The sequence below is a fragment of the Myxocyprinus asiaticus genome, chromosome 6, assembly GCF_019703515.2.
Source record: "Myxocyprinus asiaticus isolate MX2 ecotype Aquarium Trade chromosome 6, UBuf_Myxa_2, whole genome shotgun sequence".
Classification (NCBI taxonomy): domain Eukaryota; kingdom Metazoa; phylum Chordata; class Actinopteri; order Cypriniformes; family Catostomidae; genus Myxocyprinus; species Myxocyprinus asiaticus.
In genome coordinates, this window is record NC_059349.1 from 45,848,816 (window position 1) to 45,867,242 (window position 18,427).

General features: G+C 39.8%; 1 protein-coding gene across 3 annotated transcripts in view; it reads left to right on the top strand.

Annotated features, from left to right (window-relative positions):
• Positions 1-18,427, top strand: part of LOC127443106 (calmodulin-regulated spectrin-associated protein 2-like) — an 89,140-nt gene that overhangs the window by 67,583 nt on the left and 3,130 nt on the right. For 2 of the 3 annotated variants that reach the window (XM_051701620.1, XM_051701621.1), the window contains exons 11-18: positions 160-408; positions 2,425-4,240; positions 4,918-5,054; positions 5,397-5,617; positions 6,093-6,189; positions 6,431-6,496; positions 7,376-7,488; positions 16,012-16,130. In XM_051701620.1, coding sequence (XP_051557580.1) covers positions 160-408; positions 2,425-4,240; positions 4,918-5,054; positions 5,397-5,617; positions 6,093-6,189; positions 6,431-6,496; positions 7,376-7,488; positions 16,012-16,130 — 2,818 coding nt within the window. The remainder of the gene's footprint in view (positions 1-159; positions 409-2,424; positions 4,241-4,917; positions 5,055-5,396; positions 5,618-6,092; positions 6,190-6,430; positions 6,497-7,375; positions 7,489-16,011; positions 16,131-18,427) is intronic. The other variant, XM_051701622.1, reaches the window with a different exon arrangement.

Consider the following 18,427-nt stretch of genomic DNA (forward strand, 5'->3'; position numbering starts at 1 on the left):
GGCCAGATATTAACATTTTGTAACTGAGAATATAAGGCTGTTTTTAAATATATTTTTGCAGGAATATTTCTACTAGTAAGATAATGTCCACTAGCGGAAATTTCCCCTCCAGTTTCAATGCTTTTCATTCTCCAGAATAACTCCTCCTCTTCACCACAGGTCTTCAGCTCATGGGATATCCTTTGAGATTCCTCTTGATGACAACTTGAGTACATCTTCAGGTCGTGGGCTGAGCCGATCTGCGAGCACTGAAGGTTTAGGTTTTAAAGTTCACCACGCGGCCCGAGCCGTTCGGAGGAACCTCTCATTCCAGCCCATTAATGGAAATACCCAGAGCAGAATACATGAGGAAGATGATGAGAAATTCAACAGACAACCCAGCAGACATCTCCAGGGAAACTACACTGGGTACATCTTTTGAGTTTTTTTCTTTTTTAACTTTGTATTTTGGGCCTTTTTGACACTTAATGACAGGCAAGAGAGAGCTGAAAGTATGTAGTAATATAATGAGGAAAGGCATTTGCATTGCCCACATGAGCACCACAGCTCAATGGCATGTATGCTAACCACTAGGCCAGTGTTTCTCAACTGGTGGGTTGTGACCCAAAAGTGGGTCGCAGGTCTGTTCAGACTGGGTTGCGGACAGCAGGGAAAGAACATACATGATTCTCCCATTGAAAATATTTTGCCAGCCGCCTCAGTAAAATTTCAGCACTTTATACATGCAAAAGGCATCTTATCAGCAATATGATATTTTCACGGTGCGATTAAAGCTTGTTTTTCGAGCAAGTGTAATGGAACAACTCACGTCAATGATCTGCTCTCTAATCCACTGTAAATCTGGCGTGCATGCTTGCCCGTGCGCATCAACGCCCATTTGAATTCTAGTGAGAATTTTTCTAGTTTAAATCGCTATGGAGGAATTCAAACCTCCCAAACGGGCAGCCCCGACATTATAAACAGCAGTGAGGTGGAACAGAGCAACAGTGTGCTATGTGGCAAAATAAAGTTGTTGTTTTTAAAATTACACACCCATACAAAAATGTTTCACGATTTTACAGTAGTAACAGTAACTGTGATATTTTGACATGTTATAGTTACATATTAAATAATCTATTAGGTAGAATCTGTGCTATTTTTCATTAACACTATAACTAATTATTATTATTATTATTATATTATCAGAAAAACTAGCTATATTGACTTATAGCCATAGTAATGAGGGGCCGTCATGGTCTTATGCCTGTGCTTATAATCATTACACTGTAAATATAAGGGCAAATACATAAATGGCTTTAAAGTCTGGACCTCTAAGACTCCAACGAATAAAGTTTTTCCTCCTGTGTAATATATGTTCTGTTAGAATGATTTTTGATATTAGGAAGTAAACTGGATAGTAAATCTACTGGGCTCATCAATATGCTCATCAACTTTTAAAAGGTGGAAGAAAACTTCTTTTTGTTGTTGACATCAACAAAACAAAATGTCACTCGATGCATGCATTTATACTTGAAAACCATGAAAAAAACTATGCAAGATAAAAACAAATGCGACCCAGGATACATTAAATATAGGTTATGTTTTTTTACTATGGTGGGTTGCCATTTGATGTCCAGTGTAAAATCTGGCAAAACCAGTTGAGAACCACTGTACTAGGCCATTGGTCTGATGCCGTTTGTGTTTTCCATTGCATATCAGCTTCTGACATAGTCTGCTTTATTTAAAAAATATACAGAAATGGAATGATTTCCAAGACGTTCAGTTCCGTTAATGATTCTTGATGATCTGCATTCTTTTGCTGGTGTGGACGAAACACTACCAAAATATTCTGGCATCGTTTAATAGTATAGTGTTTGCTGCACCACTACTAAATCTACAGCAAAAAAATAAAATAAAAATAAGCATACAGCGCGATCATTGTAGTCCAATTCGCAAATGAATGACTCTTATTTGCTGGTCCTTTATAATGGTCAAAGGCCTCATAAATCTGTCTTGAACTCAGTGTTGTTAGTTTGAATTAGTCTAACGATTCAGTCAGAGTGGTTCCTGAATTAACATCTGACTCACTGAACCACAAGTCACCTTCAGTCAGATCTGATTCGAAATGAACTGTGAACTGTGTTTTGTTTACTTAAGGTTTGTGAGACTTAAATCAGTGTAATTACTGATATTTGATATAGTATGTCGTGTAGGTAAATATACACAATCAGAACAGAATTTTGTTGTAATAAATCGATAATGGAATCGTGAAGGAATCAGAATCTGAAAAAGAATCATTCAATTCCTTACAGTTCCCATCCCTACTGCTTTTTGTCTATCATTGATTTGGTAGTTTGGTAACATGGTAGTTTAGTTATAAGCTGTTTTATTTAATATATATTATCCAAATTTTCATGGTCACTGAAAGACTATTCCATGTTTCAGGTACTCAAATGGTGTGTTGACAGATAACCCCAGCCCTCCCTATGACCCTTGCCCTCAGCCTAGCACCCCTAGTATAGAAGAAGCCCTGAAGATCATCCACGACTCAGAGCGACCCCACAGCAGCCTGCAGCCCCCATCTGGGGACAGCGCCTTCTTCTTGCACAACCCAACGTCCCCCAACAGCGCTGCTGCTGACGCGAACAATCCAGAGGACTCCCTTTCCAAGGCCCGAGTAGATGATCCTGACCTGAATTCCACCTCCACCGACATGGATACTGGAATCCACGTCCGTACTGAGGACATTCAGGATGGACAAGATGAGGATTCATCCTTGAAGGATTACTCGGACATGGACCAAGACTATGAGGCTCGTTCATGTCCACTTCTGGAGACAGAAGGCAGTCCATGCCTAGGCCTTTTGGGAATGCGTTCTCTGGCCACCAGTATGGCCTCCTCTTTGGGTTCTGCAGTGCGTATGACCAGCTTTGCCGAGCAGAAGTTCCGTAAACTGAACCACGGCGATGGCAGCAGTAGTGGAAGTGGTGGGAACACACCTGAGAGTGGCGAGATAAATGTCACAAATGTGGAAGCGACTGGTACAGCACGCTCTGTTACTCCTGATGCACATGGCCCCGTTCTGCTCGCGTCACCCCGTGACCCCTCACACCTTCTGGCGTCAGAGATGGTGCAGCTGAAGATGAAATTGGAGGAGAAACGCAGAGCTATTGAGGCCCAGAAGAAAAAGGTAGAAGCAGCTTTCACACATCACAGGCAGCGCATGGGCAAGACAGCCTTCCTCAATGTGGTCAGACGCAAAGGGGTCATGTCACCACTTGGGGGTGATAGCGAGGGCCCAGATGGTCAAGAAAAGAGGACCAGTGGCCCTCAACCCCAAAAGACACTTTCAAATTCAATGGACTCCAGTTCTACATTGGAACGGTGCAGACCAGATGGTGCACCTCCAAAATCACCCCTGGAGGAAGCCAGCTTGGAGGTGGACCTAGCAGATTACACGCGTTCCATTGAGCGGCTGAACACATCTTTGAGCTTCCTGCAAACAGAGATGCAGCGATTGGCCCAGCAGCAAGAATGCATCATGCAAATGCGTGACCAGCAGAGTTGGGTGATCTCTCCACCAGATCCATCACCACGGAAACCATTTCGTGAGTTGCGCAGCAGCAGTGTGGTGGGCCGTGGCTCTGTGGGGTCACTCTCCCCCATCATGTCGTCCACAGGCTCCCCACGCACAACACACCGTTCTCCATCAGCCATAAAAAGGAAGTCAGCTTCCTTCCATGCCAGGACACCAAGAACGCCAAGGCCCAATGAACTTAAGGTCACCCCCTTCAGCCGCATGATCAACACCCCGCAGTCGGTGGACAGCCTGCCTCGACTTAGACGCTTCTTGCCAAGCCAAACTCAAACAAGCTCTTCTGCCTACCTGGGACATGACGAGGGACCTTCAAGTGAGGGCCACACAACTAAATGGAAATCATACAAGCAAGAGTCCGAAGACGAGCCATCATCTGATGCAAACACTCAAAACCAAACAGCTGCTAATCCACCATCTGATGAGGTGAAGCAAGGACAGAAGAAAGAGGAATTCAAAGATGGAGAGAATACAGAGATTGCAGAACATTTGGTGGCCATCGGCAACACAAATATAGCCAAGTCACAAGAGAGGAAGTATCTGGTTGAGGTTCCACTCTCTGTGCTGAAGCCTCTGGACGGACATGACCTGGAGAGCAGCAAAGAAACAGAGACTGGACCAGAATCCAGACCAGACCAGAAGATGTGCTGTGGCTTCTTCTACAGGGTGAGACTTATATTACTATGTAAGAAATATGGAGAGCATTTGCATTCATATATATAGAGAGAGATACTGTAAGTTGCTTAAACAACTGAAACTTGTCAAAGCAATATTTGTACTATTTTTTCTTAAAGTATTTTTCAGAACACAGGAATTTCAAGATGAACGGCAAAAATCGTTAAAGTAATTAGAATATACGGAAACCTAATGAAAGTAAACCTAAAATTTTGATGTTTAAAAAAAGTCTATAACCATATGTTTACTAGGTTTGGGATCGATGCCTTTTTCAAGCAAAAATAATTGAAGGATTTTCTTGATGATTATCGATTCGACCCAAATCATTATCAAAGGACAAAGATTATTTACTCTAGCCATCAGTGGATGATATATTGTATATATGCATCTTTCATATAGTCTAGACAATGTATTTTCAGTTACAAGTTTGTCTTTTTGTGGTTTGACAGCTTGAATGAGCATTACAGTTTTGTTTCCTTACACGTCACCTTCCGAGCATCTGGCAATGGAATGCCTTTATGATCGGAGATCAGAGATATCTAGTAGGAATATCCCAAATCCGACTTGAATGGAACACAGCATATGTTGTGATACCTGTGCCTGTGCTTTAAAAATATGACAGCATTTATATTTTAATTATTAATGTATTTGTGTGTGCTGTGATTTAGGATGACCTGAAGGGGGAGGAGGATATTGCACAGAAGAAAGCAGCTCTGATGGAGAAAAGGCTGCAGAGGGAGAGAGAGATGCAGAACAAGAAACAGCAACAGGAGGCTGAGATGGAACAGAAGAAAGAAGAAGCAAAGTATAAAAAAAAATAAATAAAAAAAAAAACACCTCACAAACTGAGAAAACAACAAAAATCAACAGGCCATAACAGAAAACCTCACAAATCACACGCCACATATTCACAGAAAACACATACGCTGTGATGTTTACAACAGAAAATGAGAAAATGACTTGTTTTGCTGTGGTCTGTGAACTTTAGTACTTTACCATGAAGACACTATACATGAAAATGGATTATGGTAGATGATTAGATATACTGATGGAAAGTGCTGCGTTTAAAGCTGATAAATACATTTGAAACGGCAACTTGCATTTGTTTAAAGGAAATGTTGTTAAACATACATGTGTACTTGAACAGATTACAAGTGGAGGAGGAACGTCAGAAGAAAGAGGAGGAGAAGGCAAGACGGGACTACATAAAAAATGAGTATTTGAGGAGGAAGCAGCTCAAACTGATGGAAGACATGGACAGTGTCATTAAGCCCCGCTCTTCAAGTGTCAAACAAAAAAAGCCACGCCCCAAATCTATGCACAGAGACATTATGGAGTCTCCAAAACCTCCAGCACGGACAGCCACAGGTATACTGACTCATGAAGTTTATTCTTCAATGAATTCTACATCACTCCATTTGGAAAATGCTTTTTAGACTGTATAGTTTGTTTAATAAAAATCTGAGAAATATTCCTTGAGTTCTATCTAAAATTAAATCTAGAGAAACTGCATACTACTGATTCTATAGTAACATCTCTGAACATCTAGGAATAATGCTTAGAAATGCAAGTTCAGGCATTGAAAATATTCTAACCAAGATTCAGATAATACTTAAAATGAGATAAATGTCCAAGGAAGACTTCGTGTTAAGTTTCCCAGGGTGTTCATAATTTTGTTGGTTAGTAGGAGGTTTTGGAGCAAAGATTATTATATGCAATCTAGTCGCAATGCTTCTAGTTACAAAAACATACAATTTGCTGTTTCCCAATACGTTTTGTATTGTTTCTTGGCTTCTAAAAGAAAATGTATGCAAATCATTTTTATGCATATCTGTGTGTCCAGGGTCACGACCACGTGGATACTCCGTGTCCAGCTTGTCTCTCGCCTCTCTTAACTTGGCAGACAATGAGAGTGTCCAATCAGATAAGAGGACATCCAGGTGAGACCATTTCTCCTTTTCAATCCCCTATTATCTTCCATGTGAGTGGTTGCTCAAAAACACAGAAAGTTGTAGCATTAGTTGTCGAGATTACAAACGTGCTTTTATATTAATATTCAGACCTATTAATAATAGACTCATTTACTGTAAACATTTACTGCTGTGAAACCAGTCTTATTCATAACCCTCTGCCTCCCTCTGTCTATGGTATCTCTGTCTTTTCTCTGTGCTGGTTGCTCAGAGGCAGCAGACTGTCACCTGGCAGTCTGTGTTTCTTTCTCAACTCCTCTAAAGTGAGAAAGGGAAGGTCAGTTTGCAGAGAGCATAAAACCCATGCCATTACCTCACAGGGCGCATATGGCTGTCATTTTTAGCTTGGGAGCAGGTCAAACTCATATGCTTGGACATCAGTTTACGATTAAATCAGCTCATTGCTTATTTAAAGAGCACACAAATCCAAATTGTAATACAATAATCTTTTAAAAATCATCTGAATTATTCATGCAATACAACATGCCTTTGTTTACTTGATTGTGTTCATGTTTTGTTTGTTGTATTAATTTTGTATTATTTTTTACAGTATTTTATTTTTTTATTATTTAAACTTTTTTGCAGTATTTAATCAATACAATATCATCACATCAACAGAAAATGGCTTTTCATTTAGACCATAAATTGAAGAAGCTTTAGAATTTCACACATTGTTTATGAGACTTATTGTAACATCATGTCCTAACCAGCCACAACTGGCACAAGCAATGAGCAGCAAGACATTTAGTCAGTCGCTTGGTTTCTATTTTGGTTGCTCATCACTAGCCCCGCCCTCAGTGAAATCTCATTGGTCCAGAAATATGACCTCATTGGCTGTGTCTGTGGTGTTGTGCAGCACTTTCACTTGCAGTGTGTACAGAAAAATCATTTGTCGTGTCAGACCAAGTTAGGTCATGGTGTAATGAATATGTCTGTGCTGCTTCATCCATGCTCTGCTTCTGTGATTTAATTTTTTTTCAGCTTTCAGCTTCTCAGCATTACAGTGTGCTCTTTATTGTACTTTATTTTTTTGGAGGGGTGAATTTATGAGTTGAGTCTTTTTCCAGTAGAAAAAAAAGTGTCCACCTGCTAAATTAGTCCCTCAGTCTTTATCAAATTGCAGCTTCAGAACTTGTGTGTGTATGTTTATTCTCAGGCCAGAGACTACAGAGGGCTGTTTGTCACCATGTCCATCAGTAAGTGGTAATGGGGAGAACTGGGAACTAGAATCGACGACATCATCTGCAGCGTCCAACACAGAATACACAGGTGCAGTATGCCATTTACTGTATCATTAAACACACTCGGGAAGGAAAGTGTTCAGCCTACCTAAGGAAAAATGAGGTGGATTTGGAACAACTTGTACATTTTAGAGAAAATGTCTCGCTCATGTAGTAGGATTTGATTCTGTCCTTTGGATTTGTCTTGGTCATGAGGTTCTAATGCTTTGGAGCACGGTCCTAAATTAACATTTGCCAAATACTAGTAAAAAAATCTTCTTTGGTCTTTGACTAGTTTCTGGCATATTTTTTTTTTATCTGACAAGCAACATGAGCAAATCAGATCAAAAGATACAGGACCCTATTTTAAGAGCGCTAGCACTAAGCGCAGCACTATGCCATAAGTCATACATGCAAAGTCAATGGGCATCGCCATGAAGTTTTGGTATTTTTGTGCAAGCATGCGAGAAGTCTAGTCGCAAGTGGGTTTGGCGAAATTTCGCACGCAAAGCGCTAATGGGCTGGGTCAAGTGCAATTTCATTCTCATAAATAAATCTCTCATATATACACTGGCGGCCAAAAGTTTGGAATAATGTACAGATTTTGCTCTTATGGAAAGAAATTGGTACTTTTATACACCAAAGTGGCATTCAGCTGATCACAATGTATAGTCAGGACATTAATAACGTGAAAAATTACTATTACAATTTTTTTTTTTTTTATTCAGAACTTCTTAAACTACTTCAAAGAGTTCTCATCAAAAAATCCTCGCAATGACAGACTTTGCAGATCCTTGGCATTCTAGCTGTCAGTTTGTCCAGATACTCAGGTGACATTTCACCCCACGCTTCCTGTAGCACTTGCCATAGATGTGGCTGTCTTGTCGGGCACTTCTCACGCACCTTACAGTCTAGCTGATCCCACAAAAGCTCAATGGGGTTAAGATCCATAACACTCTTTTCCAATTATCTGTTGTCCAATGTCTGTGTTTCTTTGCCCACTCTAACCTTTTCTTTTTCTTTTTCTGTTTCAAAAGTGGCTTTTCTTTGCAATTCTTCCCATAAGGCCTGCACCACTGAGTCTTCTCTTTACTGTTGTACATGAAACTGGTGTTGAGTGGGTAGAATTCAATGAAGCTGTCAGCTGAGGATATGTGAGGCGTCTATTTCTCAAACTAGAGACTCTGATGTACTTATCCTCTTGTTTAGTTGTACATCTGGCCTTCCACATCTCTTTCTGTCCTTGTAATGTACACCTTTGTATGAAATCTTCAGTTTTCTGGCAGTTTCAAGCATTGTATAGCGTTCATTTCAAAAAACAATGATTGACTGACAAGTTTCTAGAGAAAGCTGTTTCTTTTTTGCCATTTTTGACCTAATATTGACCTTAAGACATGCCAGTCTATTGCATACTGTGGCAACTCAAAAACAAACACAAAGACAATGTTAAGCTTCATTTAACAAACTAAATAGCTTTCAACTGTGTTTGATATAATGGCAAGTGATTTTCTAGTACCAAATTAGCAATTTTGCATGATTACTCAAGGATAAGGTGTTGGAGTGATGACTGCTGGAAATGGGGCTTGACTAGATTTGATCAAAAATTACTTTTTCAAATAGTGATGGTGCTGTTTTTACATCAGTAATGTCCTGACTATACTTGGCGATCAGTTGATTGCCACTTTGGTGAATTAAAGTACCAATTTCCTTTCGAAACAGCAAAATCTATACATTATTCCAAACTTTTGGCCGCCAGTGTAAATTCTCATAAAATGGCTACAACAGTAATCGTCATGGATATAATTTGATGTTCCACTATATTTCCAGAGTTTGGACATGGACTTCCACCTGCTGGTGGAATCTCCAAACTGCAAGAACTGAGTTTGGACTTTCACTGAGATAAGACGTGCTTTTGAAACTACTTTTCGCAATGACCTATTTCTCAGAAAAATAGCAGACTGCGCTTTGCGCCCCTTTATTAACATATAATACACCCACAGTTTGCGCGTATACACCCACAGATAGCACAAACACTCCCACCCATGCCCACATGTGCTTTGTGCTGGCACGAAAATTGCACTCTCACGAAATTGGATAAGACGCTGCACGCTTTGCGCACTCACAAAAATAGAGCCCACAAATTGTCTACCAGGAAAAGATCAAACTTTAGCTCTTTGGAAAAGGTAGTTTAAGCAAGTGACTGGATAATGTGTGATGCAACAAGTGACACAAAGGCCTATGCTGTTAAAACTAAATTGAAAATTCAATCACTGTATAATAATAAAAAGTCTTGATACACAGAAAAAAACAAGAAGTAAAATATAGCTGCAAGCAGTGATCATGGGCCCAAGTACTACGGCGCCATCGCCACCTGGTGGCTCTAGGAAAACAAAGCATGGTGGGCACATGCATTTGAGAGGGTAAATATGAGAGGACTATTTCAAAGTCACACAAAGTGTCACACTTCCTGTTGTCAGTTGGTGGCACTATGACCGTGACCCACAATAGCCACATCAATGCGATTAGCCGACATGACCAAACATACTGATCAAGTTTAATCCTATTTCCCTTTTATCACCATAAATGTATTGCCTCGTCATGGCTACACCGTTCGAGATATCAAAAATCTGTTCGCAATTTAGCATCTACAATGACTTGGCATGATGTTGCACAAATTTGGTGCTAGTCACATGAATTCCATAGGAGGAGGATTTAAAATTTCAGGGCCTGCAATAAAAAAAAAAAAATGCACATTAAATCCAAAATGTCTGACTTCCTGTTGGGTGGAGTTAATGACTGTAATTTTTTAAGTTGTCCAGCTTTATGAGAACAATATATGTAGCAAGTTTGGTGACCATAGAAGAAACTGACCCCACCTCTTTTGGAAAGGTGATGCTACAGAGCTCCCCAGCCATGCCCATGTGTTAACTTTCGCCCAGGCCTAATGGCCGACAAGTCTGATGTGTGTGCAAAATATCATGAAGATTCAAGCATGCCAAGTACCTCAAAAACATTTGAATATACATAAAAAGGAATAATTACATTTAATGCATTGCCATGGCAACACTATTTAAGATATCAAGAATCCCTTCAGAATTTTAAATCTGCACATTATGTAGACATTGTTCTAAACATTATTCTAAAAATATTTGAAGCAATTCAGGTAAACATAAGAGGGATATTTCAAAGTCTGTTAAAAGTGCCACACTTCCTTCTGCCAGTTGGTGGTGCTACAACCGTGACCCACAATAGCCACATCAATGTGAAGGCCAAACATATGGCTCAATTTTGATGTAAATCACACGATGCATGCAGAAGATATGCAACACTTCCTGTTTACAATTTTTTGACATTACGTGTTGCCATGGCAACACCGTTCGATATATTAAAAATCTATTTGCAATTTAGCATCGTCAATGTCATGGCATGATGTCGCCCACATTTGGTACCTGTAACACGAATCCCCTAGGAGGATTATTTCAAATTCCAAAGCATACTTTTTTCAAACAATCCAAAATGGCCGACTTCCTGTTGGGCGGAGTTTATGACTGTCAGCACAAAAGTTGTCCGGCTTGATGAGATCTGTATATGTACCAATTTTGGTGACTGTGAAAATGGGGGTGCTACAGAGAAGAAGAAGAATCCTTAGAAGAACAATAGAGTCTCCACACTTTGTGCTTGGGCCCTAAAAACAGCTAGGTGTATCAGAATGTTAATCTTGGACCCTGCTTTTTAGTATTGCTACATATCCTGCTGAAGAGGAAACAGTCTTTCATTGGTTTACTGTATCTGTATATCTACTGTTTTATATACTATATATATATATATATATATATATATATATATATATATATATATATATATATATATATACACACACACACAGTTGAAATCAGAAGTTTACATACACCTTAGCCAAATACATTTAAGTTTTTCACAATTACTGATATTTAATCGTATTAAAACATTCTCTGTATTAGGTCAGTTAGGATTACTATTTTAAGAATGTGAAATATCAGAATAATAGCACAGAGAATTATTTATTTCAGCTTTTAGTTCTTTCATCACATTCCCAATGGGTCAGAAGTTTACATACACTTTGTTAGTATTTGGTAGCATTGCCTTTAAACTGTTTAACTTGTGTCAAACATTTTGGGTAGCCTTGCACAAGCTTCTCACAAGTTGCTGGAATTTTGGCCCATTCCTCCAGACAGAACTGGTGTAACGGAGTCAGGTTTGCAGGCCTCCTTGCTCGCACATGCTTTTTCAGTTCTGCCCACAAATTTATCAGATTGAGGTAAGGGCTTTATGATGGCCACTCCAATACCTTGACTTTGTTGTTCTTAAGCCATTTTGTCACAACTTTGGAGGTATGCTTGTGGTCATTGTCCATTTGGAAGACCCATTTGTGACCGAGCTTTAACTTCCTGGCTGATGTCTTGAGATGTTGCTTCAATATATCCACATAATTTTCCTTCCTCATGATGCCATCTATTTTGTGAAGTGCACTAGTCCCTCCTGCAGCAAAGCACCCCCACAACATGATGCTGTCACCCCCATGCTTCACAGTTGAGATGGTGTTCTTCAGCTTGCAAGCCTCACCCTTTTTCCTCCAAACATAACGGTGGTCATTATGGCCAAACAGTTCAATTTTTGTTTCATTAGACCAGAGGATATTTCTACAAAAAGTAAGATCTTTGTCCCCATGTGCACTTGCAAACTGTAGCCTTTCAGGTTATGTCGATAAAGGACTTGTTTTACTATGGATATAGATACTTGTCTACCTGTTCCCTCGATTTTACGATTTTATTTAAGACGTGCAGGCAATCTCAACGCTGTGCGTTACAGGGAAAACAATCTCCTCCCTCACGTGGTACCCTTCCTGCAGGCTCATCCCGACATGACCCTCCAGCATGACAATGCCACCAGCCATACTGCTTGTTCTGTGCGTGATTTCCTGCAAGACAGGAATGTCAGTGTTCTGCCATGGCCAGCGAAGAGCCCGGAGCTCAATCCCATTGAGCACGTCTGGGACCTGTTGGATCGGAGGGTGAGGGCTAGGGCCATTCCCCCCAGAATTGTCTGGGAACTTGCAAGTGCCTTGGTGGAAGAGTGGGGTAACATCTCACAGCAAGAACTGGCAAATCTGGTGCAGTCCATGAGGAGGAGATGCACTGCAGTACTTAATGCAGTTGGTGGCCACACCAGATACTGACTGTTACTTTTGATTTTGACCCCCCTCTGTTCAGGGACACATTATTCCATTTCTGTTAGTCACATGTCTGTGAAACTTGTTCTTAGTTGTTGAACCTTTTTATGTTCATACTAATATTTACACATGTTAAGTTTGCTGAAAATAAAAGCAGTTGAAAGTAAGAGGACATTTCTTTTTTGCTGAGTTTATATATAGAATAAACATACATAATTAAACTAAACTTCTCTCTCCAAATCCCCTCCCCGAGAGTCCCCCAAAAATGCCAAATAACTGCCCCACTTCCTAACAAACAAATCCCCAAACCCCAGCCTTCTACTTGCCACCTCCTCGAAAGCTGCCACCCTCCCCGTCTCCGTACACCACTCCGGAAATGATGGCGCTCCGTCCGACTTCCAACCCCTTAAAATAATTTGTCTGCCAATCATGATACTGGTCAGAACCCAGTTTTTTATATGTTTATCCCCATATGTATAACCGCCCCATCGCCCAAAATACAGAGTCTGGGGCAAAGTAAAATTTGAGTGCCCAAAACGTCACACAAACAGCTGTGAACCTTCAACCAAAATTCTTGGATCTTAACACACCCCCAAAAGACATGGGTTGTGTCTCCATCTTCTGATTGGCATCGCCAGCAGGTGGGTGTGTCTTTAAGACTAAGCCTATACAACCTAGAGGGGGTCCAATAGAATTTATGTAAAATCTTGAATTGCATAAGGCGAACCCTTGCATCTCTAGATGCAGACTTGACATTTTTTTTAATCCTAGCCCACATTCCATCCTCCAATACCAAATGTAAATCTTTCTCCCGTAATCTCTTGAGAGAAGTTGAAGCTCCGTCCCCCAGACTCTGAATTAGCAGGGAGTAATACACTGATGCCTCATGACCTTTTCCAAAGCAGTAATCACCTCTCCCAGAGTATCTGCCACTTTAGGGGGGTATGTGCTACTCCCAAAAACAATACAGAGCAGATGGCGCAGCTGTAAATACCTATAGAATTGAGATCTGGTAATCCCAATACGTTGAACAAAATTTTCAAAAGATCTTAACACTCCACTCTCATACATGTCACAGAGTGTAGTAACCCCCCTCACAATCCACTCTGACCAGCAGGAAGGGGACTTATTAATACATAATTGTATAATATAAAAAAATTATATAAAAAATTTATAGTCCTTACCAGATGGGTTCAAAAGTCTCCAAATATCTGTAAGACCAAGATTTTACACATCCTGTGAAGCGTCAGTGTTGCTCTAGGGGGCTTACACACTTTTGCTTCACTATGATCAAGGACTGAGTCCATCAAAAGATTAAAGTCTCCTCCCAATATTATATCATGAGGGGTGCCAGTGGTTTGCAACATCCCTTCAAGATCTATAAAAAAGCCCTGATCATCAGCGTTAGGTGCGTAAATATTAGCCAAAATCAACCTTTGCCCCTGAATTTCAGCTAAAACAATAATGACTCTTCCTAATTTATCTTTAATCATTTTGAGACATTTGAATTGTCGATGTTTACTTCTCAGTGTAATGACTCCCCTGTTCTTACTTGAGCCAGCACTAAAGAAAACATGTCCACCCCATATCTTCCCAACTTTTTCAGCTTCCTGTGGGGAAAGATGCGTTTCTTGAAGAAACACTATATCATATTTCTTACGTTTAAGAAAAGAAATAACCTTCTTTCTTTTTATGGGGTGCCCCAACCCATTCACATTCCACATGGAGAGAGACAATCCACTCATATTAACATTTGACATTTTGACATATTAGAAAAAATGTATTGTGTGTCAAAAACAAAATTATGAAGACCACATTCCAACATTAGAGCAACAAACAAACTTCCCCCAGAGCAAAAAAGAAAAATGTGCGCATTAACCCCACACACAACAGTGCCAACTGGCATCCATCCCTCTAAACTCAAACAGTCCATGTAGCCTACGAGAGCCCCCACAACAACTTTGCCGTCAGATTGCTCGAGTCTGGTGTTTCTATACAAATTTTGTGAGACAGAATTACACAACAGAAAATAATCTATAAAACACTCCAGCCAATATGAGGCATAAACACAAAGAACATGTAGAATGATCCACATAACCATCCCGATGGTGTGTTCCTCCACAAAACAAACTTCAGCCGCTAGCGGAACCAGCACAAAAAAAAAAAAACTTTCAGTTTCCTCGGGCAGTCAAATGAATGTTCAGTGAGTCGGCCCATTCAGCTGTTACATGAGTGGAACAGATGCCCTAATCGCTCTAATGATTTGCAAGAAATATTCCACAAAACCAATAGGAGGCAAAAGCATAAAGAATATGCAGATACATCCACATACTTTCCCGAAGGAGTGTTATTCCACAAAACAAAACAAACTCCAGCCGCTAGGTGGAACTAACACAAAAAGAAACAAAGGTGGCGCCCAGTTTCCTCGGACAGTCAAGTGAATGTTCAGTGAGTCAGGTCCACTTGGCTGTATCAAGAGCATCACACAATAACTTACTCCATTGACTTTATGAAGGACAATGCTTGCTGTGGGCATGTCAATATTTTGCGGCCATCCTTAGTACCTAGTAGTATCCAGAATTGATCAGGGCTTGTCTCCTTCTGCGGATCTCCGAGCCGGAACCCTGTGAGCTCACTCGATTTCCAGCTTATGGCCTGTTATGTCATGCAGACTCGGGAAGAGCTCATCTAGGAATTTCACCATATCTCGGCCTTCTTCGTTCTCAGGAATTCCAACAATTCAGACGTTTTTTCGCCGATTACGATTCTCCAAATCTTCCAACTTTTCCCAAACGCGTTCCAAGTCCGTCTTGATCGCTAGCGGGTTAGCAGCTAATTCCCTCTCCAATGACTCCAGATAATCGATCCATTTCTCGACGACCCCCATTCTTGTAACCAACTCAGAGAATTTCGTCTCCATGGCAGTGATCGATCGACGTATTACAGCAAGTAATGCTCGACAGTTGATGCTAAATCTCTCCCGCTGCACGGTCCAAACTGAATCCCTGGTCTGCGGCCCTGTAAGGGGTGTCAGCTTGAGCACGTAAGTGTCTTTTAATGTCTCCAGAGCCCGAGGATTTAGAATTCTTTGACATATTGTTTTCATAGAACAGTTATGGGACAGGGTGTATCAATCTCACCGGTTTATGACACAAAAAGTATTAAAAACTACAGAGCTTGCCATTCACACGTCCGACCCTCGCATGGCGCCACATGACCCACTCCCAAACGTTTTTCTAATTTCAAAGGGGTCTTGACCAAAAACAACATTTGAAAACCACTGACATATAGGATTGTTTTTTTTTTTGTTTGTTTGTTTGTTTGTTTTTTTGTCAACAGATTCTGTTGTATCTTTCTCTCCAGGGCCAAAGCTGTACAAGGAGCCCAGTGCTAAATCAAATAAATACATCATCCAGAACGCACTGGCTCATTGCTGCCTTGCAGGCCGAGTCAATGAGGGACAGAAGAACAAGTTCCTAGAGGTGAGAAGAAGATCTTTGAAATGTGGCAGCTGTAGAAACCGATTTTTATGTTTGTGAGGTTTTCTTTGTGATGGTCAATTGCATTTCAGGTTCAAAATAAACTATATTGAGGTAGTGACTTCAATTTGTTACTCAGCACGTCCAAGTAAATTTAATTCAGTGCATATTAAAATAACTGTGCAGAGTAGCACAGAAATGGTCCCAGGACTTTAAAAAGTAATAACGTTTTCACACTCAAATTTAAAAGCTCACCATTAACACATACTGTGGACTAACTGCCAAAAATTTGTCTCATTTTGTTTTGTATGTTTACAATCTTAAGATGAATAGAATTTAAAAATGTTGTTTTTGTTTTGTTGTCCTAAATTTGTAAGCAAGTAATTCTGGTTCTGTTCACTCCGTCTCCCCCAGAATAGTCTGCAATTTTATTCCACTAGATGGCAGCAAGTATTAGAAAACATAATCGCCTTCCGTCACAAAATGCAGATCTGAAATGTTGGTGCTGATATAGCGCATTTTAGCCCTCACAGATGTGCTTGCTCATGGACATTCAGTCTAATTTTCAGTTCATATACCACCCTAATTTTTTCATAGAATATCTCGGCCTCTGAGTGGATTAGAAGCTCAATCTACGTAGGTGGCATTAGAAAGCTGAGATCCTCCCGTTTGCGATGATGTACAACATGTTATCATTAATATTCGATAACATATATTTCTGATGATTTGTTTTTTCTGCATGATTGAATATTTTGTTCTGGTCATCTAAGATATAACATTGGATTATTCAAACAAGCAAGCTCACAGACAAGTAAACAGGTAAAAGCAGATATAAAGTTTTAGCTATTTGGGGCTTAAAGCAGCAGTTATCTGTGCATAAAAGAGACGTTTGTGTTTGACGTCTTACAAATATCATATTTAATTTTGTGATTTTTTTGGAAAATCTTTTAAATGGTGGTATTAGTGCAACTAAAATAAACTGTACAGTCACATCCCTGAGAATGAAAGCTTTCATTTGATATATGATTTGTCTATTTACGTAAGTGCTATTTTAAAGACTTTAAAAAAAAAATTTATACGGGTTTAAGTACCAATAGTATGAATTAGGTATGTAAGCGTTGTAGTTTTTTGCATTTCCATAAAACAATTTTTTGTAATAATTATTTCACATCTATTTAAGTTGACTATCACAAGATATCTATTTCTTTGTGAATTACAAGATAAATTAGTACTATATCTCGTTTACTTTCTGTAAAACAATTAACTATCAAAAATAGTGAATTATCAGTATTTTATATGCGTATACACATACATAATATACATGTTATTTCCTACTCAAGGTGGCACTGATGATTCAGTGATTGACTTGATTTACATTTGACATTGCTATTTGACAAAGTGACAACATCGAAGTAAACTTATAGCAAGTACAACACATGAAAAGTATGATGTGACTGTTGCCATTTGGGTGTACTACTAAAATAAAGTTGTGCATCTATTTAGACTCAACAAGTGCCTGAGAAAATACACATAAGAGACACATAAGCTACACATACAGGTGCATCTCAAAATAGAATGTCGTGGAAAAGTTCATTTATTTCAGTAATTCAACTCAAATTGTGAAACTCGTGTATTAAATAAATTCAATGCACACAGACTGAAGTAGTTTAAGTCTTTGGTTCTTTTAATTGTGATGATTTTGGCTCACATTTAACAAAAACCCACCAATTCACTATCTCATAAAATTAGAATACATCATAAGACCAATAAAAAAAAAACATTTTTAGTGAATTGTTGGCCTCCTGGAAAGTATGTTCATTTACTGTATATGTACTCAATACTTGGTAGGGGCTCCTATTGCTTTAATTACTGCCTCAATTCAGCGTGGCATGGAGGTGATCAGTTTGTGGCACTGCTGAGGTGGTATGGAAGCCCAGGTTTCTTTGACAGTGGCCTTCAGCTCATCTGCATTTTTTGGTCTCTTGTTTCTCATTTTCCTCTTGACAATACCCCATAGATTCTCTATGGGGTTCAGGTCTGGTGAGTTTGCTGGCCAGTCAAGCACACCAACACCATGGTCATTTAACCAACTTTTGGTGCTTTTGGCAGTGTGGGCAGGTGCCAAATCCTGCTGGAAAATGAAAATCAGCATCTTTAAAAAGCTGGTCAGCAGAAGGAAGCCTGAAGTGCTCCAAAATTTCTTGGTAAACGGGTGCAGTGACTTTGGTTTTCAAAAAACACAATGGACCAACACCAGCAGATGACATTGCACCCCAAATCATCACAGACTGTGGAAACTT